The sequence below is a fragment of the Curcuma longa genome, chromosome 10 (assembly GCF_044706935.1).
Source record: "Curcuma longa cultivar G26 ecotype Majalengka, Jawa Barat chromosome 10, ITB_CL_G26_1.1, whole genome shotgun sequence".
In the NCBI taxonomy this organism is placed as follows: Eukaryota; Viridiplantae; Streptophyta; class Magnoliopsida; order Zingiberales; family Zingiberaceae; genus Curcuma; species Curcuma longa.
Window position 1 is genome coordinate 6812058 of NC_133870.1, and position 26421 is coordinate 6838478.

At 36.4% G+C, this 26421-nt stretch overlaps 2 protein-coding genes and 2 pseudogenes across 2 annotated transcripts; 2 read left to right on the forward strand and 2 right to left on the reverse strand.

The window, feature by feature from the left end:
- The first annotated feature begins 5306 nt into the window (after nt 1-5306).
- Nucleotides 5307-7464, forward strand: LOC141836356 (L-type lectin-domain containing receptor kinase IX.1-like; annotated as a pseudogene).
- A 5123-nt stretch (nt 7465-12587) lies between these two features.
- Nucleotides 12588-14476, reverse strand: LOC141836420 (L-type lectin-domain containing receptor kinase IX.1-like). The gene has a single exon (XM_074723907.1). It carries the CDS (start codon nt 14422-14424, stop codon nt 12694-12696), a length of 1731 nt encoding a protein of 576 aa, XP_074580008.1. The 5' UTR covers nt 14425-14476; the 3' UTR covers nt 12588-12693.
- A 396-nt stretch (nt 14477-14872) lies between these two features.
- Nucleotides 14873-21499, reverse strand: LOC141836306 (protein MICRORCHIDIA 6-like). The gene is made up of 20 exons (XM_074723767.1): nt 21449-21499; nt 19446-19746; nt 19292-19369; nt 19164-19198; nt 19019-19097; nt 18830-18919; nt 18660-18735; nt 18496-18574; nt 18282-18416; nt 18091-18189; nt 17898-17999; nt 17662-17808; nt 17480-17572; nt 17305-17356; nt 17065-17176; nt 16644-16894; nt 16455-16540; nt 15417-15493; nt 15307-15349; nt 14873-15201 (listed from the first exon to the last, which is right to left on the reverse strand). Exons 1-20 carry the CDS (start codon nt 21455-21457, stop codon nt 15100-15102), a joined length of 2046 nt encoding a protein of 681 aa, XP_074579868.1. The 5' UTR covers nt 21458-21499; the 3' UTR covers nt 14873-15099.
- Nucleotides 21500-24914: 3415 nt separating this feature from the next.
- Nucleotides 24915-26354, forward strand: LOC141835658 (uncharacterized; annotated as a pseudogene).
- Nucleotides 26355-26421: the final 67 nt, after the last annotated feature.

The window sequence follows — 26421 nt, forward strand, 5'->3', positions numbered from 1 at the left end:
GGTGAACAATGAAGGGCCAGTATTGTTGATAACATGTGATGAGCCAAAATTTATCCAGCCTATCAGCTTTTCACAAAGCTTGATGAAAGGCAAATAGACAATATCATCAATAACCAACTATATATATATATACAGATGAAGGACTTGACTCTTAGCGTTCGTGATAAGATCGAAGAAGACCTGCATCACTCATGTCACAATGGCCAAGAAACAGAATGTTCCTAAACTAAACACATGCGCATCAAACCATATGTGTGGGAGGAAGGAGCTTTTCACAAAGCTTGATGAAAGGCAAATAGACAATATCACCTTTGGAGACCTCTCACAAAGGCCAATTAAAGGAAAATGTGATATTATAGTTGAATTGCAAAATGGAAAGAAGGTATGCATCTCAGATGTTTATTATTTTCCTGATATAAAAAATAATCTTTTAAGCATTGGTGAATTATTAGAAAAAGAATATATGATACAGATGAAGGACTTGACTCTTAGCGTTCGTGATAAGATCGAGTAATACTCTTATTACTCATGTCACAATGGCCAAGAACAGAATGTTCCCACTGAAATTGAGTATCAATTAAAGGAATTGCTTCAAGACAAGCACTATGGATAGTTCCATTCTTTGGCATCTTTGATATGGACAACTGAATTTTAAGGCATTAAAGTTACTTTCAAAATATAACATGGTATTTGGATAGACAAAGATTGACAGTTCCAACCATCTATGTGTTTCAACATTAATCCAAATTATCTTAATTGGGTTTCAAAATATATCATCTATGTGTTTCACTTATCTTAATTGGGTTTCAACATTAAATTCAAATTAAAACTCAATCCAATACTAATCAAGCCTCTAATGACATTTATTAGAGATAATAGTTAATCCCCTTTAATCCTTGTTAGCTAATTAAGGTTAAATTATTTATAATTAATTCAAAAAAAATTCGTATCTCAATTACAGTACTACCAGAGCTGAAGACAAATTCCTAGATAGAATACGATATCGTTACAACAGTATATACATTCAGCCTGCAAATTTCTCCAAGAGAAGTGATACGAGTAAGAATATATATATCTGTCAATGTTAACTGCTATTAATCTTGGCCAGTGAGGTTAGAGTTGAATGATCTTAGACGGCCAGTAGCATCTGCGCTAGCTGTGTCATTATCTTCTAATACTACCATTGCTGCCACCAAATTAAGAGCTCGAAGCTAATTGATATGGAAGATCAAGGACATAAAAATTGTAATTAATTGTTGGTGATTGTTGATTGGAACTCATTCTGTTCTTATGATTGTTCCTATAATTGTTGGTAATCGATCAAGGACATCAAAAATTAGATGCTTGAAAATATGATTGCATGAGACTAGAATTGTAATGTGATTCGATAACGCTTCAATTCTCATTTCCAATTTCATTCATACAGTCCTTGCTAATCTAAGCATCGAAGATGCCTCAGGAAAACTCCCTGGCAAAAGACTACAAATTCTCGTAGTCGATTACCTGAAATAGAACTCTTCGGAATACCACTAACCTAAGAGTGATACACATACATTTACAACAATATTTTTTTCGACGAACTTGTATGTGGTCTAATCTACTATGTGCCTGTTCTCGATCATAACCGTGGAGGTGTGGTCTCAACCTTCAAACATTCTCCGTCTTTATGTCATTGCTAATTAACTAGGAGTTTACTGAACAATCTCTCTCTTGCGCTAGTTGGTGCTGAACTTGTTCAAGCTCATGCTTAAGCTTCTGAATCTTAAATACAAAAAATGGCTAGCTTTTCGTATCTTTCATGATTTAGATGGTATATTTTGCATTGTTTCTGTCATAAAATCTAGTGAAATTCTAACAAATAATTTTACTTCAAATGGCCTTCCGACCAGTATTATATTGCGAAATTACTTTGAACTACCTAGGCACGTGCTTGAGTTGTTTGAACTAACTCGGGATATGTGGCTGAGTTGTTTGAGCTTGCCGGGATATAATCCCCTATATATAAAAAGGTTTCTTCTAACATATTTTTTGAACAATCTCAAAGTAAAAGATTCCGTCAAAGTATTATCCGATCCCTAAATGCACCTCAAGCTAAGTTAGTCAATCCACCTTAATTATATATATACCCAAGATTAATTATTGATATTTGCTTGTCCAACTTTATGGCAATAATTTTCAATCACGTCTAGTGGTAGATAAAATTATATATATTCATAGTTTAACTATATATATATGCCCACTCATAATAAGAAGACCTAAATGATTTGGTCATCCAACTCATAATAATAAGGGTTTATGAAGATGAATAGCAAACCTCAATGAAGTGACACAAGTATCTGTCAATGTCTACTCTTAAATTCTTGTCGAGCGACGTTAATTAAGACTTGAATGGGCTTAGACCACTAACGTCTGCACCACGCCAGCTAGCACCTCTTCCTACGCCACTCATCTGCCATAGAAATTTCCGAGCATTTGAAATTATTCCGAACGCCCGATCTAAACATATCATTTTTTTATTTAAATTTTTTTTAGAGTTTAAAAGTTAAATTATAATATTAAATAAAAAAATTTAGTTGCTAATGAGATATATTCAATTGTTATATTGTTATCCTGCACTTCTTAAATTTAAAAAATCTTAAATTTAATTGTTAAAGTGTAAATAATTATATATGAACACTCAAAATCTTCTATATATATATATATATATATAAAATTTTGTCAAGCACCAACCATGAATATTTAAATTTTTTTATATTTAATATTATAATTTAATTTTTAAATTCTAAAAATAAAATTTTAAATATCTTAACTGTAAATAAAAAAATAAAAAAAAAGGGTGATACACAAGCGTGCACCGTGCCTCGCGCGCAGTAGATCACAAGTGTATATATATACATTTTTTTTATCAAATCATCCAATTATATTCACGTAAATATTGTATTATTATTAATTAATACATTTTTTTAACTCATTCTGAAAATAGATAAAATTATGCATACTAAGTTTCACATTGTACACTCTCCAAGCGGTTTCCGTTAAAAGAATTGAGCTATTTAAGTTTGTTTATTTTTCTTATTGATTTTATTTAAATTTTTTATTAAAAATTTTAAGCTCAAATCTTAGGAACAAATATAGAAACAACTTTTTTTAAAAGACAGATAGAATATATAAAATTTAATTTTAATAATATTGAACTTAAATAAAAATAGAATAATAAATTCATGATTAAACTAAATATTTTAATAAGCAAAAAAATAAAATTTGATTTAGACTTAGTTCATTTATATATTATCAAATTTTTATTTATTTGGATGTTTGAAACTTTAATGGTTTAAAGGTTAATTATCTGGTTAGCTGGTAAGATTATAAATTTATCTATTTATTTTAAGATTTTTTTTATTTATTTATAAGTTTGATAAAAATTTTATTAATGGATTCTATAAACTTGATTCTGATGAATATTATTTATGAATAAACTTTATTTGAATATTAACGGGTTGAATGTATGTGTATTTTAATTTAATAAATTATTTTAAATTTATTTATTTAATTCAAGTTTGAGTCAAAGTCATCTCCAATAATGTTATGGACATCACGTCAATGAGCAACGCGACTATTTCTTTCAGATTTAAATTTTCTGGTTATACGTACTTTTCTCCTATAGAGACCATGACCTCGTTATATATATCGACACATTTTAATAAAATAAACCTGGAAGAATATATTATATTACAGTAAAAGATAAAATTTGTCATCCTTATAATGATGATTGATTTCACAATTATATGTGAGAAGGTAAATCAAAAAGTTATTGTTATAAAAAAGATATTACTACGGCAAAGTTGAGATTCAATATCATCCACTGTAATAAGTTTATCTCATAATAATCAACTAAATTATATTATATCCTAAAAATAATACATACTATACTATATTATACTCCAGCAATAGCTAGCTAGCAAGTAATTTTTAAACTATTATATTAGCTAGCCATCTAATGCCGCTGGCCTGTAATTAATGTCTAAGGCCATTTGCAACGCGCGTTCATCGCGCGTTTAACGACATCTCTTGGGTGACGTGGAGGAGAAAGTCATATGAACGCGTTTAATGTTCATGTGGTAGTGGGCCCACCATATGCATTTTTTTTAGTTTTTTAGTGTTATTAACGCACTAAGCGTTACAGATGCCCTAAGGGTAGGACGTTTATGAAGATGAATGGAAAACCGCAATGAAGTGACACAAGAAAGTATCTGTCAATGTCTACTCTTAAATTTTGTCAAGTGACGTTAAGAGTTGAATGTCTCAGACCAGTAGCATCTGCATCACCCTTTAATTTGTTATGTATCATTCAGTACTGTAACTTTTATTAATCAAAATCAATATAATTCTCATCAATATCGTTATAATATTATATGCTATGGAAACCAAGTCAACTCGGCATAAAAAGAATTAAGCTATGGAAATGGTTGTCTAAATTTAATTTAGTTTCCGCGCAATTTCCGTTGAGCTGAACCCTTTTAAGTAATTTATTTTTTTTCTTATTGATTTTGTTTAATTTTTTTTATTAAAAGTTCACCTAATAATATCATTGTCTTTATAATCTGAGATAAAATGTTGATCTAATTCTCTCAACTTATATATATATATATATATATATAAAATCAATAATTTGAAATTATAATTAAAATTCATATTAAAGATATATATATATATATATTTGAATAAATAATAGAATAATAAATTTATAATTAAGATTTAAACAAAATTAATAAATAAGTTAATTAATTCATCGATCCAACTTGTCCTTGTCCCCAGCATCACGATCAATAACCAACTATATATATATATATATATATATATATATATATAGAAATGATATCTACTTCCCCGACTCCCGTGCGCGACACTCGACCCACGCCCGCTACCGCCGCTCCCCGCCGTCCGGCCATCTCCGGCCGCCGGACCGGCCCCGATCGACCGTTCGCCGGCCGGTCGACGCGCCGGCAGTGACGCGTCGATCGGGGCCGGTCCGGCGGCCGGTCCGGCGGCCGGATGGCCGGATATATATATATATATATATATAATTTCTTTGAGATTCAACTTTCTGGTGGTACCTATCATCTACTTTTCTCCTCTATTGACCTTGACCTTAACATTTCGTCGACACATTTTGAACAGTAGCATTCCCCTTTCTATAAATTCGCATGCAGTGGTAATTCTTTCTTGAACACATACCATACTAGAGCACTAGCTAGGTAGCAATCTTGCAGCTATTTAGTCATTATCCATCCATCCAATGCCATCCAATGCCTATAATCTTTGCTCTCTTCTTCTGCTTGAGAATTCTTGTTCCCTCGGCGACTGCTCTCTCCTTCGACTTCCCTAACTTCGACCAAAGCAGTCTTTCCAAAATCACACTTCAAGAAGATGCATATGGTCCAGTTCTTATAATGGTTGCTTTCAGCTAACCAGAAATGAGCGAGATGCCAATATTCAATCTAGCCTGGGAAGAGCAGTCTACTCGGAGCCTCTTCTGCTCTGGATTAATAATGAAGACAACCTGACCGATTTCTCCACCCATTTCACCTTTATAATCAACCCGGATGGCCAAGAGCCTCCAGGAGATGGCATGGCATTCTTCCTCTCTCCATTTCCTTCCAATTTCTCTTCCAAAAATAATACTGGCGGCTGCGGCCTCGGCCTGTTCGATGCGAGTGTGTGTTTGTCGTCCACAGACAGCAACAGCACCATCTCCTCACCGATTCCGATTGTGGCAGTGGAGTTTGACACGTACTCAAATCCTGGAATCAGCGATCCATCGACTCCTCACGTTGGGATCGATGTCGGCTCACCCAGGTCTGTTGTGTCTAGAATTTGGGAGGTCGATGGCAACAGTGGTGGGAATAGCAACAAATGGCAGGGAGAAGCATGGGTGAACTACGATTCAGGCCCTCATAATTTCAGTGTTTTCCTAGCTTTAGAATATGGATCCCGTACTACATATTACAACCTTAGCCACATCGTGGACCTTCGGCAGGTGTTCAACTCGTCCGAGGTTAGTAATTATAATGAGTTTTTTCCTCGTCCTTTTGCTTAGCTTGTTTTTAAACTATATGTATATATATATATACATTAATCATAATAAAATTAAAGAGTGTTATCTATTTTTAAAATAAAAAAATTGCTAAAAAAAATGGTAGAAAAATTGATTAAATATTTCAGGATTTTAACCTTTAATTTCCTCTCGATCTGCATCAGGTTGCAGTAGGGTTCTCGGCGTCCACCGGCGCGATGGCTGAGCTACATCAACTTCTATCATGGGAATTCTCTTCGACTCTAGTGCAGCCCTCCATGCAACCACGCTCTGTGCAAGGCCCCATGCAACCACGATCTGTGCAAGGCCCCATGCAACCTCCTCCCAAAAGTAAAACAGGGCTCATCGCTGGAACGGCCTCAGGGGTAGGGGCCCTCCTCTTCTTGCTGTTCGGTTTCGTGTTCTTGTGGAGCAGGAAGAAGAGGGCCAGTGGAAGGGAAATTGAAGAAAACAAGGACCTGCTTGATGTTGACTCGGAGATTCAAGGAAGGGCCAAGAGGTTTTCGTACGAAGAGCTAGCCGCTGCTACGAGGAACTTCTCTGAGGACGTCAAGCTTGGGGAAGGTGGATTCGGGTCGGTCTACAAAGGCCATCTGAAGAGCTTGACCCTTGACGTCGCCGTTAAGAGGTTCGACAAGGAGTCGTCCAAACAAGGGAAGAAAGAGTACTTCTCTGAACTCAACGTCATAAGTCGCCTTGGACATCGCAATCTGGTCAAGTTGGTCGGCTGGTGCCACGAACAACAAGAACTCCTCCTCGTCTACGAGTTCTTGCCCAGCGGTAGCCTCGACTCGTATCTGCACTCTGAGCAAAATCCTGTGAGATGGCCGGTGAGGTACAAGATAGCACTCGACTTGGCCTCTGCACTGCTCTTTCTCCACCACGACTGGGAGCAGTGCGTGTTGCATCGCGACGTCAAGCCGAGCAATATCTTGCTGGACTCTGCATTTAATGCCAAGCTAGGAGATTTCGGCCTCGCTAGGCTCATCGACCACGACCACATCTGCAAGACCTGCACGGTGTTGGCTGGAACGCCGGGGTACATGGCCCCTGAATATGTTGACAGTGGCAAAGCCAGCAAAGAGTCAGATGTCTATAGCTTTGGAGTCGTAGCCCTGGAGATTGCTTGTGGGAGAAGGCCAAGCAGCGGCAAACTAGTGGAACGGGCGTGGAAACTTTATGCGAAGAGCACAGTAGTTGAAGCAGCCGATGAGAAGCTAAGCGGTGAATTTGATGAAGAACAAATGGAAAGACTGTTGGTTGTAGGATTGTGGTGTGCTCATCCAGATTTCGATCTGCGACCCTCAATGAAGGAGGTAATACTGGTGCTCAATGGGCAGATGGCTTTGCCAAATGTTCCTCCGCGCTAAAAGATAGACTAGCTTGATTTAATTTTAGAATATAGTAAATTGTACGTTTGTCAAGAAATACTGAACTGAAACTTGTGTCTTTGCGTTTATCAAAGTGTGACTTGATTTAATACATGAATAGCTTTCAGTTCATCATTGATACCAAGATGGTGTTGGCATGTAAACTTATTCCAAAAGCAAAAGAAAGTTAACTTCTTCAACCAAGCAAGAAAATAATCAAAATCAATTTGATTACATGTGACTCTTTATCAACTAGGACAAAGTTCACTTATCTTACTAAGTTCAATGAAACTCTTTAGGACAAAAGTCATTAGTATAGAAAAGACTTAATCTATTTATCTTAGTGTTTAATGATGTGATGTATTAATTATAGAAGGATGTAGAAGCATGAGTCTAAGTGTATAAATAGGGATTTTGTATGATGATGTACAATATTAAGAAAGTCTAATTTTATTCTTTTCTCTCACAAAAGTTTTTCTTACATTCTTGTTTTCCTCATCCTAGATCCATAAAAAATTTTCAACAAATCTAGTATCAGAGCCATATACACCAATGGCTTTGATGAGTTCCCTTCAAGTGCCAGAGTTAACCAAAGACAACTACAGAATATGGAGTATACAAATGGAGGCTCTATTAGGATCCCTTGATGTATGAGACCTTATGGAGACTAGCTATACTATAGCCGAGACAAGCGATGGAAATGAGCAAGCTCTTAAGGCGATGAAGAAAAGAGAGAAGAAGGCCTTATTCACTATCTATCAAGGAGTAGATGAAGCTGCTTTTGAGTTGATTGCTGTAGCAACAACATCACAAGAGGCTTGGGGGATATTGAAGATAACATATGATGGAGTAGATAAAGTAAAAAAGATTTGTCTACATGTCCTTCGAGCTCAATAAAGCACTACAACAAGAGAAATCAGAAATATTTTCTGATTATTTCTCTTTAGTTATCTCCATTGTTTATCAAATGAGACGAAATGACGAGGAGCTAAAAGATGTCTGAGTTATAGAAAAGGTCTTAAGATCTTTAGACTCGAAGTTTGATTTCATAATTGTGGCGATCAAGGAATCAAAAGATTTGGAGACGATGGCTATGGAAGAGCTTATGGGATCCCTTCAAGCATATGAACAAAGAATATTGAAGAAAAGTGAAGGAAGAACTTTGGAGCAAGCACTCCAAGTCAAATTATTATTCAAGAAGAATGAATCATACAGAAGAGGCCCTCGACAAAGAAGGTTTTCTACATGGAGAGGAAGAGGTGGGTGTACTTTTAACTTCAATGAGCACACCCAAAATGATGGAAATGAAGATAATCAAAAAGGACATGGACATGGAAGAAGTCGTGGTGGAATCCGAGGTCAAGGTCGAGGACGAAGTAAAAATACTGGATGGAGGTATGATAAAACTAAATCTCAATGTCGCATTTGCAAGAAGTATGATCATCGCTATAATGAATGTTGGCAAAACACTAACATTGGAGAAGAAATAGTGAACCTTGTTAATAAGGAGGTGGACAATGAATGGTCAGTATTGTTGATGGCATGTGATGGCCAAAATTTGTCCAACCTATTACATGGTTCCTAGACACAGAGCATTAAACCATATGTGTGGGAGGAAGGAGTTTTTCGCAAAGCTCGATGAAAGGCAAATGAACAATATCACCTTTGGAGACTTCTCACAAAGGCCAATTAAAGGAAAAGGTGATATTATGTTTGAATTGCAAAATGGAAAGAAGATATGCATATCATAAGTTTATCATGTTCCCGATATCAAAAATAATCTTTTGAGCATTAATCAATTATTAGAGAAAAGATATGATATATAGATGAAGGACTTGGCTCTTAGTGTTCGTTGTAAGAGTAATAATCTTATTACTCATATCACAATTGCCAAGAACAGAATGTTTCCATTGAAATTGAGCATCAATAAAAGGAATTGCTTCAAGGCAAGCATTATGGATAGTTCCATTCTTTGACATCTTTGATATGTGCATCTGAATTTTGAGGCATTAAAGTTACTTTCAAAATATAACATGGTATTTAGATTGCCAAAGATTGATAGTTCTAACCATCTATGTGAAATATGTGTTGTAGAAAAGTAGCAGAGGAAGCTATTAAAAAAAAAACAACATGAGGCGAGCATCTTCACAACTTGAACTTGTGCATTCCGATGTTTGTGGACCCATCAAACCTATCTCTAATGGTGAAAACATGTATTTCTTAACTTTCATTGACGATTATAGTGAAAAAAGTTGGGTATATATGTTGAAAGAGAAGAAAGAAGTTTTCACCAAATTTAAGGAATTCAAAATTTTGGTTGAAAAACAAAGTGGATATCATATAAAATATTTACGAACTGATCGAGATGGTGAATACACCTCGTTGGAGTTTGAAAATTTTTTCAAGGAAAATGGTATTCTTCACCAACTCACAATGCCCCAAACACCACAACAAAATGGTGTTTTAGAAAGAAAAAAATCAAACTATTCTAAATATGGTTTGCTGTATGTTGAAAGAGAAAAATATCCCAAAAGAATTTTGAGGAGATGCTATTACTTGTATTGTATATTTATTGAACAAGTTTCCTACTAAAAGAATTGGAGATGTCACCCCAGAGGAAGTTTGGAGTTTACATAAACCAAGAGTGGATCATCTTTGTATTTTTGGAAGCGTAGCATTTGCAAAAGTATAAGAAAAGAAGAGGACAAAACTTGAAGATAAGAATCAGAACTGTATTCTCTTGGGCTTGTGAGAATGCTAGCGGGCACAAACTGTGCAATCTCATAACTCAAAAGCTCATGGTATCAAGAGATGTGAAATTTGATGAAGAACAAATATGAAATTGGAACAATAACAATAGTGACGACATGAAGCAAATCTCATTTGAAGAAGAGAAAGACAAACAAGGAGAGAGTGAAGAAGTATAATCACCCCAACAAGTTAATACTCAGTCAGAAAGTGATGATCCATGCAATCTAATTGTGAAAAGGATAAAGAACATCTAAGACATATATAACTCCAGTCGAGTGATTGATACTGATGTTGATTTTAACAACTTATGTCTATTTACAGAATATAATCCTATAACTTATGAAGAAACCCCCAAAGATGCAAAATGAAGTCCGATTGTGAAAAGGATGAAGAGCATCCAAGACATATATAACTTCAGTCGAGTGATTGATATTGACGTTGATTTTAATAACTTATGTCTATTTACAGGATATAATATAGCTTATGAAGAAACCTCCAAAGATGCAAAACGCAGAAAAGCAATGGAAGAAGAGATTCATACTATAAAGAAGAATAATACATGGGAGCTCACTACACTTCTTCAAAGACATAAGGCTATTGGAGTCAAATGAGTGTTCAAAATAAAGATAATGCAAGAGGAGAAGTTGAAAGACACAAAGCAAGGTTGGTTGCTAAAGGATATAAGCAAAAGTACGAGATTGACTACGAAGAAGTCTTTGCACCAATAGCCCATCTTAAAACAGCAAAACTACTCATCTCTCTTTCAGCTCAAAAAAGATGGAAGATATATCAGATGGACATAAGATCTGCCTTTTTAAATGGAAATCTTGAAGAAGAAGTTTATATCGAGTAACCACCGGATTTTATCATCAAAGGGCAAGAAGAAAAGGAATACAAATTACATAAGGCTCTTTATGGACTCAAGCAAGTCCTTAGAGGTTGGAACTCAAGAATTGATGAACACTTCATAAATGAAGGTTTCACAAAGTGCCCCTACGAGCATTCTTTATACCTGAAGAATAATTCATATGGAGATATCATACTGGTATGTCTTTATGTGGATGATTTAGTTTTTACAAGTAATAATATCTCCATAATAAAAAATTTAAGCAATCAATAGAGAAGGAGTTTGAGATGACAGAATTGGAATTAATGAGATACTTCCTTAGTTTTGAAGTACAACAAAGAAAAAAGAGAATCTTTACATCATAGGAAAAATATGTCATAGAGATTCTAAATAAATTCTCAATGGAAGATTGTCATGCTATGGATACGCATGTTGAGTATGGTATCAAAATGACTAAAGACGAAGAAGACAAACATGTGAATCCGATTACAAGAGTCTTGTGGGCTATCTCAGGTACCTGATATGTATAAGATCTGATATATTATTTGGAGTTGGTTTCGTAAGTAGGTATATGGAAACTCCAAAAACTTCTCACTTATATGCAGCTTAGAGAATTCTTAGATATATAAAAGAAATAATTGATTATGGACTTCTCTATTCATCAACGAAAGATATGAAATTTTTTTGTTTCAGTGATAGCGATTGGGTTGGAAGTTATGATGATCGCAATAGTACTACTGGATATGTGTTCTATCTTGGTAATACTGCTTTCACTTGGTCTTTAAAGAAATAATCAATTGTTGTTCTATTAACTTGTGAAGTGGAGTATATTACTGCAGCCTTTTGTATTTGTCATGCTATTTGACTAAAGAGATTACTTCAGGATCTTAAATTGCAACAAGAAGCTACAACCAAGATCTATGTAGATAACAAATCAGCAATTGCTTTGGCCAAAAATTTAATTCATCATGAAAGATCCAAGTATATTGATACTCGCTTTCATTTCATACGGGAGTATATTGAGTCAAAAGAAATAGAGTTGCTCCATGTGAAGTCAAGTGATCAAGTTAGCTGATATATTTACAAAGCCTCCAAAAACGGAACCTTTCCAATACTTAAGAAATTTATTGAGAGTTCAAGGAAGAACAAGTTTAAGGGGGGCAGATGTTGGCATGTAAACTTATTCCAAAAGCCAAAGACAAGTTAACTTCTTCAACCATGTAAGGAAGTAGTCAAAATCAATTTGATTACATGTGACTCTTCATCAACTAGGTAAAGTTCATTATAAGTTTAATGAAACTATTTATGATCAAAAGTTATTAGTATAGAAAAGATTAAATCTATTTATCTTAGTATTTAATGATGTGATGTATTAATTTTAGAAGGATGTAACAGTATTAGTCTAAATGTATAAATAGAAATTTTGTATGATGATGAATGTACAATAAAAAAAAATCTCTCTCTCTTGGTACTCTCTCAAAAGATTTTTTTTTACATTCTTGATCCACTAAAAATTTTCAACAGATGGGTCTGGTGAGAACAATACCACCCAGCGTTGAGATAACAGAGAGAATGGAAAAGAGGAAAGGTTGATAGTTTTATATGGAATAATTATCTTTAGTCCTGGACGATCAACTCGCCGTCACAAGATTTGATACAGCCGACGAGAACACCTCCTCCGACGGATGCCGATACACTTGCCTTGGCCTCGTCGGAGGAAGCTCCGGCAACGGCTTCTCCGACCTGAGCACCCGGATCGCCTCTTGGATTGTCGGCCGCTGTTTGCAGTCCGGGTGCGCGCACCATAATCCCACGACCATCAACCGCTCCATCTCGCACCCGTCGAACTCGCCGGTTAGCCTCCGATCAGCCGCATCCAGGATTTCTCCCCTTCCGTAGAGCTCCCAAACCCACTCCACCAGCTGCATCTCCACCTCCCGCGGCTTCCTCCCGCAGGCGATGTCCAACGCCACGATCCCGAAGCTATACACGTCCGTTTTCGTGCTAAACTTCCCGTCGTGGCAGTACTCCGGGGCCATGTACGGCCTCGTCCCGGCCAATGTCGACGCCTGCTGTTGGTCTCCCTCGCAATCACCGTCGAGCAGTCTCGCGAGCCCGAAATCTCCGAGCTTGGCGTTGTACTCAGAGTCGAGCATCACGTTGCTGGGCTTCACGTCGCGGTGCACCACGCTGGGCTTGCACTCGTGGTGCAAGTAGCGGAGCGCCGCCGCCAAGCCCAACGCGACGTCGCGCCTCTGCGGCCACGGCATGCACTCGCCGGCGCTGTACAGGTGCTTGTCGAGGCTCCCCTGTGGCATGAACTCGTAGACAAGGAGGTACTCCTCGCGCTCGCGGCGGTGGCACCACCCGACGAGCTCCACCAGGTTGCGGTGGCGCAGGCGGCTGATGATGGTCACCTCCGAGATGTACTCTGTTATGCCCTGTTCGCCCTCCCGGGCGACCTTCTTGATGGCCACGTGGCGGTCATTCAGTTGGCCTCGGTATACTGACCCGAACCCGCCGGCGCCGAGCTTGACCTCCGGCGAGAAGCTACTCGTCGCAGACGCCAAAACTTCGTAGTTGAACTCCCTCGGTCCTGAAGCCTCTCTGGCGAACCAAACACTGAGGGCGTCATCGATACCCGGCTTCCTCCACCACCAAATTAAGCCACATGCTATCACCACCACCAGGGCAACCGCTCCGGCGGCCGCGCCTGCAGTAATTCCGACTACCTCTGCTTTCTTGCTTCGTCTGTCATCTTGGGGAAGCTGCAAGGTTGAGTTGAAATACCAGGACAAGATAGTATGCGTCGCCGTCAAGTTACCTGTCGTCGCTGAGAACCCGATTCCGACCATCTCCGGCAGGATATCTCGTAGGTCGACGATGAGGAATATTCCAGTGGTGGAGGTCGGATCCGATGCATAGCCCACCAGCACGCTCAAGTTGTGCGTAGTGGAATTGTAGCTCACCCACGCTGTTGCCTCTCTGCCAGCCCTAATGCCGGCGTCGGCGTTCCACGGCGCCGTCACCTTCGACACGATCGAGTCGACATCGATCCCGAGATGGACGCCCTTGGGATCCCAGTCGTTCGAGAAGGTGTCGAACTCGACCGCCACCTCGACGGCCGTGTAGTTGGTGAGCGAGCTGTTGCTGAAGAGGCCGAGGAAGCCGCCCCGTGAATACGGCGGCTTGCTGGAGTTGAACGGCGAGAGGAAGAAGGCGAGGCCGTCGGCGTACTCGGAGCCGTTGAAGGAGTCGATGACGAAGGAGAAGCGGGTGGTGAAATCGGTGAGCTTGCCGGTGCCGGCGTCCCACAGGAACAGGGGCTCGCCGTACTCCACTCTGCCGGTGGCGTACTGCATGGGGTACTCCGTCAGATTGATCTCGGAGCCGTTGAACGTCGCATCGCTCTGATTGAGCACCAAATTCTCACTCTGATCGAAACTGCTCAGATTGAATGAGAGGGAGCTCGCCGGGCGAATTGAAATGATCACTGCTGAGAAAAATAACACAAAAGAAGATCGCAACAAGAACATGTCTGAAATCTTCGGTTTTGAAGAGAAACGATTCTTCTGGTTCTCTTCTTTTGATTGTTCATATAATTGTTGGTAATTGATCAAGGACATCAAAAATTACAAGTTTGAAAATATGATTGAGACTAGAATTGTAATGTGATTCAATAACACTTCAATTCTCATCTCCAATTTCATTCATACATTCCTTGCTAATCTATAAGCATCAAAGAAGCTCCTGACAAAAGACTACAAAAATGCAAGAGTGGGTCATGCCCACTCTTTAGTTGTCCCGCACTAACTAACTCAACTATACCCCAGAGGTTGGTCATGCCCACTCGATCACTACACTAGTAGTCAATTACCCGAAATAGAACTCTTCGGAATACGACTAACCTAAGTATACAAATTGTGAGTGATACACATACATTTACAATAATATTTTTCGAACTTGTGTTCTAATCTACTATGTACCAGTTCTCGTATCCTCGAATTTGCTATCGCATGGAGGTGTGATCTCAAACTTCATACATTCTCCATCTTTATGGCATTGCTAACTAGGAGTCCACTCACCAATCTCTCGTGCTGTTGCTGAACTTGTTCAAGCTCATTCTTAAGCTCCTGAAGCTGAAATACAACAATTGGCTTTTAATATCTTTCAAGATTTAGATGGTATATTTTGCATTGTTTCTGTCATAAAATCTAGTGAAATTCTAACCATTGCGAAATTACCTTGAACAAGAGCTCCCTCTGTATCTTTTCTTGCTCTAAGCAGCTGATCAAAGAAAAGGCAATAAGGTTCATATTCCATAAGAAAAACAGAATAACTTTGGTTCACTCACTCTTTCTTCATTTCCCTATTTTGTTGCATCAAGGCTTTTATATCCACAACTTGTCGCTGTCCAACACAATTATGTAGCTGCAAGAACATCGAAACATACTTCGACATTAGAATCATATGACAACCAACATTCAAGGGAAAGAGATAAAACTGTTTTAGTGATATATAGTTCAGAATATAAACTTTAGGCAACCTTGCGAAGAAACAACAACTAAACTAAGATAAGTTTGAAAAAAGAGTATTAGAAAGACATTTTGGATTGGGGTAGACCATCAAAAAGCAAGTCAGTGTTTGGGAAAAGAAGGCTGCCAAAAGTGATTCAATGATTTAGGATCCTTGACAAGGTTGTTATAGAAAATCCAATGTGTACATCTGACCACTCAAAAAGAAGATAAAAGTTAACAAAATAATGACATGTTAATTTTCTCCCCCATTTCGTTTACTTTTTTTTTAAAAAAAAACTTTCAATATTTCTTCTGACTTGTCTTTTAAGTTAGATTTTATAAGTCAATTGCTGGTCAATCAATAGCAAAGTGAGTAATATGTCAAAGCATGGGGCACACTAGAAATATTGTGAAAGTATACTTGCAAAAAGGCAAAACTCACAATAACAATAGATTAGTATCACAACCTTGTTGGTTGGTTAGAAAATTGACCTATTAAATCATTAGGCCTACGATATTTTTCTTCGTTACGAGGTGTAACCTAAATTAGGGTGTTACAATCTCTCCATGTTAAGACCCTAAGACTCTATTAACAACAGCATATGAAGCTCGCTAAGTGGTAGTAAACTCGGATATCGTATTTAGAACACTAGATTTAATATTTTTAGTCAAGAACAAGTCTTGATCAAAATGTAAGAGCTTATTGTAGCCAAAGTTGTTCACCAATGACTTCAAATGTTCCCACTATAGTGGCAAGTTCCTTTCGATGTAATTTCAAAAATTAAATCAAATGAACTTTTGTAGTGAAAAGAAAGAAAAAAAACTCTTGATATAAGTGCTTTTTCATTGCTCTACAAAATATGACTCTTACTAACCTCAACTTCTGTCCCAGTGCTACTACAACGTGCCTGCTTTTGAAGAGGTTCGGTTTCTTCATGTCCTCTCTCTCTTTTCATTCCTGCTGTTGAACACCAAAATGTAACCAAGTGTAACACTTGCAGGTAATCTTCGGTAGCATGTTTATCGATCGAAAAAAGCCGCAAAAAAGAAAGTTTATTGCTTACCTTGTACTGGACTTTTAATTTGTCCATGGTTGAATGTGTTGGAAGCATTAAGTAAAGCTATGTTTGGAGTAACTGTTGATGAATGAGAGGATTTGCTAGTGTTGTCTGTTAACATTTGAGGGTTAACAGTGATGGGCTTAATGTTGCAACCCGAGGAAGAAGACAATGGCAATGGATAGGCGATGGCAGCTTGAGGTGTTGATGAATTAGAAACTTTCTTTCCATAACCAATCAGATGGGAATAACACCCCCTGTCACAGCAAAAACAAACAAGAAACCGAGTTAGAGGATCCTTTTGACGATAATGAAATTGATTTTTGCTCAGATATACTAGTTGAATCTTTAATCCAAATACATCATTTGTAAATATGGGTGATGATGATTTAGTGGAATGCTCTAAGTAAATTGGAATGGGAATTACCAATATTCATTTGTCATTTCTTTCAATCTAACTTCGAGCTTTTGATAAAGATTTGATCTTTCAAAACCTTGCTTATCATGTGTAGGTTTGATAAAGTTTGCTTCAAGTACACCTATAAATCTCAAAAAAAAAAAAATTATGTAGTTTTGACTGAAATTATTATAATATAAGCAGTTTTGATCAAAATAGTTATGAATTTTTACACCTAGAATTAAAGACGAAAAGCAATGAATTTCTTACCGACGACACCTCGACTTTTGCTTCCTGAGTGACATGCCACTCGGTGAAAGGGCTACAAATGCAACATAAACATAAACTCATGGCTAATGAAAAGACATAATTCAACTCAAACAAGGAAAATCATAGAGAAAATTCAGCATGAGAACAAGTAGTTAGAAGTAATGATATATCTTACCAAGATTAAACGGTTCTTATAATATATATTGAATCCATGAACATCGACAAATGGAGCTTCTTTCAAAAATCCAATTGTGGTGACAAGCTCACCCTGCATTTTAAGATTATGGTTGACACTGAAAGATTAGGGTGAAGAACCACTTCAAACGTGCTAAAGAAATGCCCTTGTTCAACCAATACCTCTATCTTTCCACCAACTTGTGGCCGATACTTGACACATTCACAGTATTTGAGATCTCTGGCTATGTAATGGTGCTCGACTTCTGAACCACGCAAGATAATTTTGAAGTAAGCAGGTACGTGCAGATACAGAATCGAGCAGTATGCCTGCAAGATTCCAAATATTTTCAGGAGTGAGTTCAGAAAACACAAGATGTTTATCTTGCAGTAAGTTGAGTTCATAGAGAAATATTTACTCGCAGAGAGTAGCGAAGTGTCGTTGCGATATGGCTCTGTGTCACCTGCAAAAGGACGTTATTTGTAGCAGCTTTCTTTGGAGCCCCATTTATTAATATATCCTGCAGCCAGAAATTAGCAGTGCTGAATCAATACATCTATGGAGCAACAGAACACCTCAAACTTCAGCAGAATACAGAAGGAATTACTGACCTTTTCATTAGACTCGAAATCAAGTTCAGTATCTCCTGCGTCATTGTTCCACAGATTGTATATGATTATTTTAGTGCCATGAGCTCCGATGTCGTTGAACTGCACGGTAGTTCAGTAGTGTACTAGTTGTCTGTTAGATCAACAGAGAAACAGGATGGTGCAGGAGATCAGGCAGAAAGTTGGAGACTTACATTCTTCAGCAATTCGGCTTCTGTGGGGAAAGGGGACCATTTCAGCATCACTGACAAATTGGAAAAGAATTGTCCTCGATCTTTGCGATGTAATCTAGTTAATACACCATGGGAGGAATCTAAGGAGTAATCCACCTGGTTCAGAGAGGAGGATCTTCAGTAACTTCAAAAGAAAAGAAAACAAGAAGAAAATATCGTCAACTACTGAACTTACTGCTGGGACTACGATGTCGCTGTAACCTTCTTGCCTCAAGAATGTGTATGATAGGAGACCGACACTCTGAGTTACCTCACTGAAAGAAGAGGTAATAGCTCAGAAATTGTAAGACAAATATTACAAGTTTCTTTGATATTGTCGATGTCTAAAGTGATTGATACCTTCCCTTCTTGTTGCGAGTGAAAACAATCACATCTGCTCCAAGTCTCATTGTGCTAGTCTTGAAGCCATTTCCATCTGAAACACACGTTAAGAACTTTGCATGAATAATTGAATAATGTGTACACGAACGTATGAATTGAATCAGAATCAGATAATAGAGAGCTCATGCATTGTCCAATGTTTGAAGAAGCTTGTTTATCAGAAAACCCAAAGCTCATGCAACGCCGCAAGAATTCTGGGTCCATTCCACCACCATCATCTAGAAATAAACCCAAAGTCAGCTCATAGATTCAAGTATCGGTTTGATTGAGGAAGATGAACTTGGATCGACTTCAAATAAGACTAGAAGACAGATTACCTTGAACTAGCAATGCTAGGCTGCCTGCATGTGGAGTAATAAACTTATCCACTTTGATAAAGGTAGCTCCATTCTGTATCTGGATCACACAATGAAACATATAAACAAGTTCCCTATATCGATTAGAGAAATCTATAGGTGTTACCTCATCGACTGCATTATCCAGAAGTTCTGCTATTGCTGGAAATCATACAGAAGAGATAAAACAAGGAATTCAGTAAACGTTTAAGAAAGAAAAATCATACTGATCAGATACAAATAGTGCACAGACACCTCCAAAGGCCCACTTGTGTGAAGTAGCATTCGAATGCAGAAACTTTGGATGGACACACAGACGGTTTCGACCATCTCCTACATGAAAACATGGTTTTTCCATCAGGTTCTGTAGAGGATTGAAGAGAAACTAAAGCGGTATCGAGTCACATACTGCGGTGTGCTAGTCCAGTGTTTGGTAGATCTTCATACTCCCCAGCACTCCAGAATTGCCTGCTCAGTGGGGCAGAATTGCCACTGGAGAAACCTACTGTGCTGCTTCCGTGAGCAGTGTAGCAACCTTGTGCTGTGGTTGCCAGTCGAGGCGAGAATCTGTTTCCTTCAAATCCCTGACTTATGCAAGAATCTGGAGAAGGTGATTGATGAGCTGCACCTGCTGAGTATGATGCAGCTTCAGAGACAACAACTGACAATTGCATTTCCATTTGCTTATTCGTAGAATCTGAATTGTTCGCCTGAAATCAAACATTATCAAGTGGGGAGTTAGATTATCCGAATGAATGCTCGATGTCTTGCAAAAATGAGATTTTGTGACAAGAGAAGAAGACAGCAATAGAAACCATGAACAATTGATTGTTTAAATGTAATTATGATAAAATTACATCCATGTAATCGCAATGTTTCTTTTTTAAAGAAAAAAGGAGAGTACATGCAAGGTACAACAAAGCAAATTCAGATATTGTGGAATCAGTTTGAGAATCAACCATGTTTTACACAAGCTACTATGCAGATGTTTATGCCCCACGAGTAGGAAGAGGATCAGAATTCGAATTTCAATATAGATAAATATTTTGAAGATTATGCTCCGATTCTTTGAATTTATCAAGTAGGGGTGTTGAAATCAGAGTATTGCACAATAATAGAAAGACCGAGAATAAACCAGTATAAAAATAATTTTCTTAGTATCTTTCATTGATAAATAAATAGTTTATTTATAGATTAATACTTAACTCATACTCAGTAACTAACTAACTCCACTAACACCTCAACATTAACCACTAACTCTACATTATAATCATTATCCTATTATTTCTCATCCACTAACTCAATTACAATCAAATACATTGAATATGGACAATCTCTATAACCACTAACTTTCATCACTAATTAAAATATACTAACTCATCAACTCATTAACACATTAATTTTATCAACAAGAAAAAGGTTGTCTACCTATTATGCATAAGTTTATATAATGATTAATAGAAAATGAAAAAGGATAAATATTCTAAAGGACGATCTTGGTTTTTTTAATCCACATATCTAGTTTTTACTAATCTTAAAAGTGACCAGCCTAATCCTCTTAAAAATTTCCATCAGCCAACAACATAAATTTGAAAAGTGCAAATAAGTCTTATGGACGGTCCAACATCAAGTGATTTCTTTCTTTTGTAAAAGGTGGAATTCATCACCCAGCGGCCTCACACGGTCGGCCCCACGACCATCTGTATGAAGAGGTAAATCGAGAAACTGCAATTGACCCCACAAACATCATAAGTGATTCGAACATTATAGACGCATGAGATGTGCTGTGTAAGAATATAATCGAACCCTAGTTATAAGGATTGATATATATATTAGAATTGATATCCTGCGCATCTTAAAATAACTGTGCGCAACATGGGAGTCCTGAAAAATTTGGAACGCCTAGAATAGAATAGCAACATGGGAGTCCCACCATTTACCATCTCACCAAAAAAAATATAACCTAGTTTCCAAAGGTGGAGCGACTCTTTAATCTACTCGGACTTTAACCCGGGTGCTTATCACAACCAACAACATTGAGAAAGAGGATGTCAAGTGAGTCAGCGACGGGAGAAAGGAAAGTAGCCTAGGGGAGTCAACGCCGGAAGAAAGGAAGGCCACCCAGGGTAGAGATCAATCTGGATAGATGGACAATTTTGGCTCCGCCATTGCTAGTTTCAATGCAAGACTATAAAGAACAACCAAAACTTAGAATACAATCTTGGTCTACAATCCCAATGTTCCATTGATATCAAAATAAAGAAAAAAAAAATCAACAGAGTGCGCCCAAATTAACTTGCTAATGTTCAAGAAAACGCAATCAATAGAAAGCAAAGAAGGTTCTTCTCTACATGTATTCTAAGCATGAAAGAATAAAGAAAGACAACAAAAGATGAGAGAAGTTTTTCTCACTGATTCCATAAAGCATGCAATTGTGCCTTTTCCTCTTGAATCACCAACCCTAGGAATCCTTAGGCCTTTCCTAACCAGACAATTAAGGGCCTTAAATACCTCTTCAAGAGCCTTGTTTGGTAATTTTCTCTTGAAAATAAACTTTTTTTTAGGAAATAAAAAGTCTTAGAAATCATGACAGTTTCTAAAATTTTATCCATTAGTTACTTCCACAATTATTGGGAAATAAATTAGTTTCTTTTTAGGCTTCCCAATCTTATTGGGAAATAACCTAAAAGGCCCTAGAATTCTAAACAAAACTAAAATTAGGGTCTCATCAAAAAAATTGTCTTAGCAAACTTAAAGTTTATTTTTTAAATTTTAAAATCATTAAAGTACCCTAATAATTTTAAATTTTTATTATTTTATACAAATTGTTAACAATATTAATTCATCTAACTGAAGGATAATGTGAAAAATATAACAGTATTAATGATTTTAGGTGAATTATAAGAATTTAAAGTTTTTAAAATATTTTTTTATAATTTTAAAACTATGAGAGATTATTTTGAAAATCAAATTAATCTCTAAGGTGAGATAAATTTTTGACTTTTTCAAGCTTTTATAAATAGGAGATGATATATTTATATTTTCTTTATGTGATAGGGTTGATTTAATTTGATTATTTTCTAAAATTAATTAATATTTGCATATTTACTTGGCCTGATTATAATTCTTCCATTAATTACATTCCAAAAAAATGTGAATGTTAGTTTGATAATTATCTTTTATTGAATGAATGCTTTGGAACATCATTATATTTGTTTTTTTAATTAGTTCTTATTTTTTAAAAAATACTTATCATTAAAATTTTTTATTTTAATATTGTTGTAACAATTAAAATTTTTTCGACACCACGATCATCTTTAAGGTATTGTTGTAACAACTCCTCCTAGTTATAGGGATGATAATGAATCTTGATCAGATTTTATATCCTGCATATCCCTATTTCTATTTATTATATTTATCTTGATCCCATCAGATATTCAATTTTCATCCATCCCTATTTTTATTTATTATATTCATATTCATCCCTCATCGGATATTCAATTTTCATCTTTATCCTCATATCCATTTGAGGATGGATATCCATTCTCGTCTCTATCCCATCAGAGAATCAGATATCTTTTATATTTATAATTTTTTTCATTCCATCCTACTACCATCATTCAAAAAAATATATTAGAATTGACATTAATTATATCAAAAAAGATTTCTAGATGATGAAACATGGGAGTCATATGACACAATTCAAGAAAAATTTCTAAAGTTTATTGCTAATCAACCTTGAGGGCAAGGTTATTTTGAAGGGCGAAAGAATGATACAGTCTTTTAATGAATTTATTCAAATGAATCATTCAAACTTTATCTTTAATTCTATTTTTTTTATAAATTTTCTTTTAGACCTTTTCTTTTATTGTTTAGATAAATTTTCTTTTAGATAAATTATTAGAATTTTTTTATTGAAAAGGTATCTTGATGTATCTATTTAAAGAGATATTATGTAATCTTTGAAAGTAAATAATTTGTTTTGATTAATCAATTCTATTTGATTATTGGAAGTCAATCTCCTCGAAGTGATCATCCTATCCTGTTCTTATTTATTTTCTTTGATTTTTCACCAGATAAAACACGGTTCCTATCAACTTGACATTATATTAAAAGATATATATAATTCAATCAAATAGAATAAATATTTATAGACTATGAGAGGAGAAATCAAGAAGGAGAACATCAGATTTATTATTCTTTCATCATCGGTGAAATAAAAAAAAATAGTTAATGCATATATATTATTAATCAAGTTTACCAAACTCACCTCCATACTCGAATCCGAAAATCTCCCTACTCAATTATCAATTATTTAATCAAGTTTAAAAAATCCCTCCGTATATTTAATCAAGTACTAAATCCTCAATCCCTGAGGCATAATTGAGTTGGTTACGACGGAGCAGACTTGTAAAAGAGGGCAATGGTTCAAATCTCGATGAAGCCGAGCAATACCCTTCTCTGTCGTGACCAATTACAATTTCTCGATTTATGAGACCGACCGTATGGGGCCGCTGGAATGATGGATTATACTTTTTTATAGAAAAATATCAAATCCTCCGTCGAATTTGGAATAAATTGTCATCTCTAATTTTAATTACTAAAATAATTATTAAAAATATATTGCAGTCATTAATTGGTTGCTACAATTATAGCAGCTAATTATAACCACTATTAATTGATTATTACTATAATTATAGCCATCATTAATTGGCTATTATATATTGCCATAAATAATTTTATGATACTTTTAATATTGTGGATCAAGTTTAAAAAATTGATAATCTTAGTAAGGGTTTTTAATTTGAAAGTGCTTTATGTATATTGAACTAAAAAAATAATTTTATTTAACACATAGTAAGTGTGGTACAACTAATACGAAAGGACACGAAGATAAACATTATGTTGATCTAAATTGAGATTAATTTTGAATTAATTTGGTCAAATTATAGCCGAATCAAATTTAATTGAGTTAAATTGATTCAATCAATTTAAAATGAGTTATAAAATTTAAGAAAAAACATATTCTCTCGTCTCTTTTCTTATTATTCTCTTTCACATACAAAGTTTAGCTCTTATGGCCTCAACGCAAGCTTTCACGTGTCAACTTCTTCTCCTTCTCTTTCCATGTTTTTTTCTTTCTAACCGTAGGTTAGTTGTTCTTCTTTTCTCCTTCTCCAATAATAGTTCTTTTTTTCTTCTTCTTCTCAAGAGTAACAGCTATCCTTCTATCCTTTCTTTTTGTTATTTTCAACCAATCAACAACAATCTTAGTCCTTCTTCATCTCCAGCACGAGTAACCCTTATTTTACCTTTTCTCCAACAAGAGTAGCTCTTATTTTATCTGAGTTTGTCGTCAGATCTAATCGAGTCTGTCGAAAAAGAGGATAAGACTTTTATTCTCCTTTTCTTTCATCTTTATAATTGAGAAATTGATTGACTATTATTTATTTATTTATTTGATTAGTATTTTTTTACTTTGTTTAGGTTTATAATTTAAACTATTTTAAAATGGATCATCAATCTATTGTCTTTGTTTTTTAATAAAAGAGATTATAAAATTAATGAAAACATTTCAATTTTTAAGAAGAGCATTGTCTCAACTTCGTTGAGATTCAATCCTTATCCTACTTTAATAAGTCTATTCCATCGTAATCAACTTAATTATGTCCCAGAAACCTGGGTGCCCACATGCTTCTTCCTTCATTGTTCGTCATGTGCATAATTGGGTCACAAGGATAAGCAACTAGATCCACCTGCCATTTTTCCAATCATATCTTCCAATATTGGATAAGCACTCACTTCACTTTCACTTTCACTTTCACTTTGAGACTTGTGAAAGAGCATGAGGTTCCAATGGAAGGCCTCCCTAGTGATAACCATCATCATCATCTCCACTTCACTCCGTAATTCATTCACTTGTTCTTCCTAATTCACATATAAATTAAGCATCAGTTGATATCTTCTTCAAATTCTTCTTCCAACTCGGAGTGAATCGAAAACAGCGAAAGGCAGAGATGTTTTGTGGATTACTAGGTGGAAAAAAAAATTCTCCAAGAAATGGTGAGAATTGAACACTGTAATTCCCCGGTTCCCTTCTGCTGAAGTTTCTCATGATTCTTGGGTGGATCTATGCATGGCAGTAACAGGGTGTGAAGCTCACAAAGATGAGGATCGAGCAGATCAAGAAGAAGAAGCGGGTGGTGGTGCGCATCCTCAAGAAGGACGTCGCTGACCGTCGCTGGCCGTCGGGATGCCGACGCCTTCAAAAGGGTAGAATTCTTGAGTTTCTTCCTTTTTTTGTCACCTTGGTTTGTTCCATGAACAAAGATGCTGTTGGAATAGATGGATGCGCTCATCCTTGAGATAAATGATCGAAAAATTCTGCGATTGCATCGTGAATCAGCTTCCAACCTTGCAAAAACCAAAGTATCAGAAGATCTCCTTGTTAGCTGAGAAAACAAGGAGGAACAAAGCTTTTTCAAGGGAGAAGAAGCCTGAGCTGATGAAAAATATTGCTGATGAATTTGATCGATCAAAGGAAATTGTATTACCACAGCATGAGGAGATTAATGACGTTGTTCAGAAACATCAAGTTGAGTTGGAGCCAAAGGACGTTCGTGTGATTTCCACAACCAAAACCAATGACTCCTTTGATCCAGACGATATAGAAGCTCACAGAAGTAAAAAATTTGAGGAGAAATGTGAGCTTCCACAAAGCATGGCAGAGGATCAACATGAGCTGGACTGTATTCCAGTGGAATCAGTGGAAATTTTGAATGCAAAACCGGTGAATGGAAGGACTACTCCATACATCAAAGCAGATGACATTGATAGAACAAGAGGAAAGGTAGAAGACCAACTGAACAAGAATACAAGAGGAAGATATGTGAATCCACCTTACCTTATTCACCCAAAAACCAGTGATACTACAAACAAGGTTGGAGTTTCTCAAATTGAGAAGGCAATGCCCCCATCTGTTAGGAGCATTAAAAGTAAGCTGCACTTAAGCAGAAAAGGGACAGACCAGCAACCAAAACTCAGGAGTAGAGCAACTAGACTGGATGATGGTGGACTAGAAGTAGCTGAGCACCCAGGAAATGAAGGTCACAAGGTTGCGAAAGCTGAAGTAACTCCTCCTCAAAGAGCTTTCTCATTGCCATCAGAATCAGTTAGTTCTGCTGAAGCTAAAAGAACACATGTTCGAGGGAAATCATTGCAGTCAGATCCACTGAGTTCTAATTGCGGTCGCGTTCACCCAAGACTGCCAGATTATGATCAGTTGGTTGCAAAGTTTTCTGCTTTGAAGAATGGTTGAAGCAACATAGTTCCACAATTTGAATCTGTTTGTAATTTGTAGTTTCACGATAACCAAATTGTCAGCT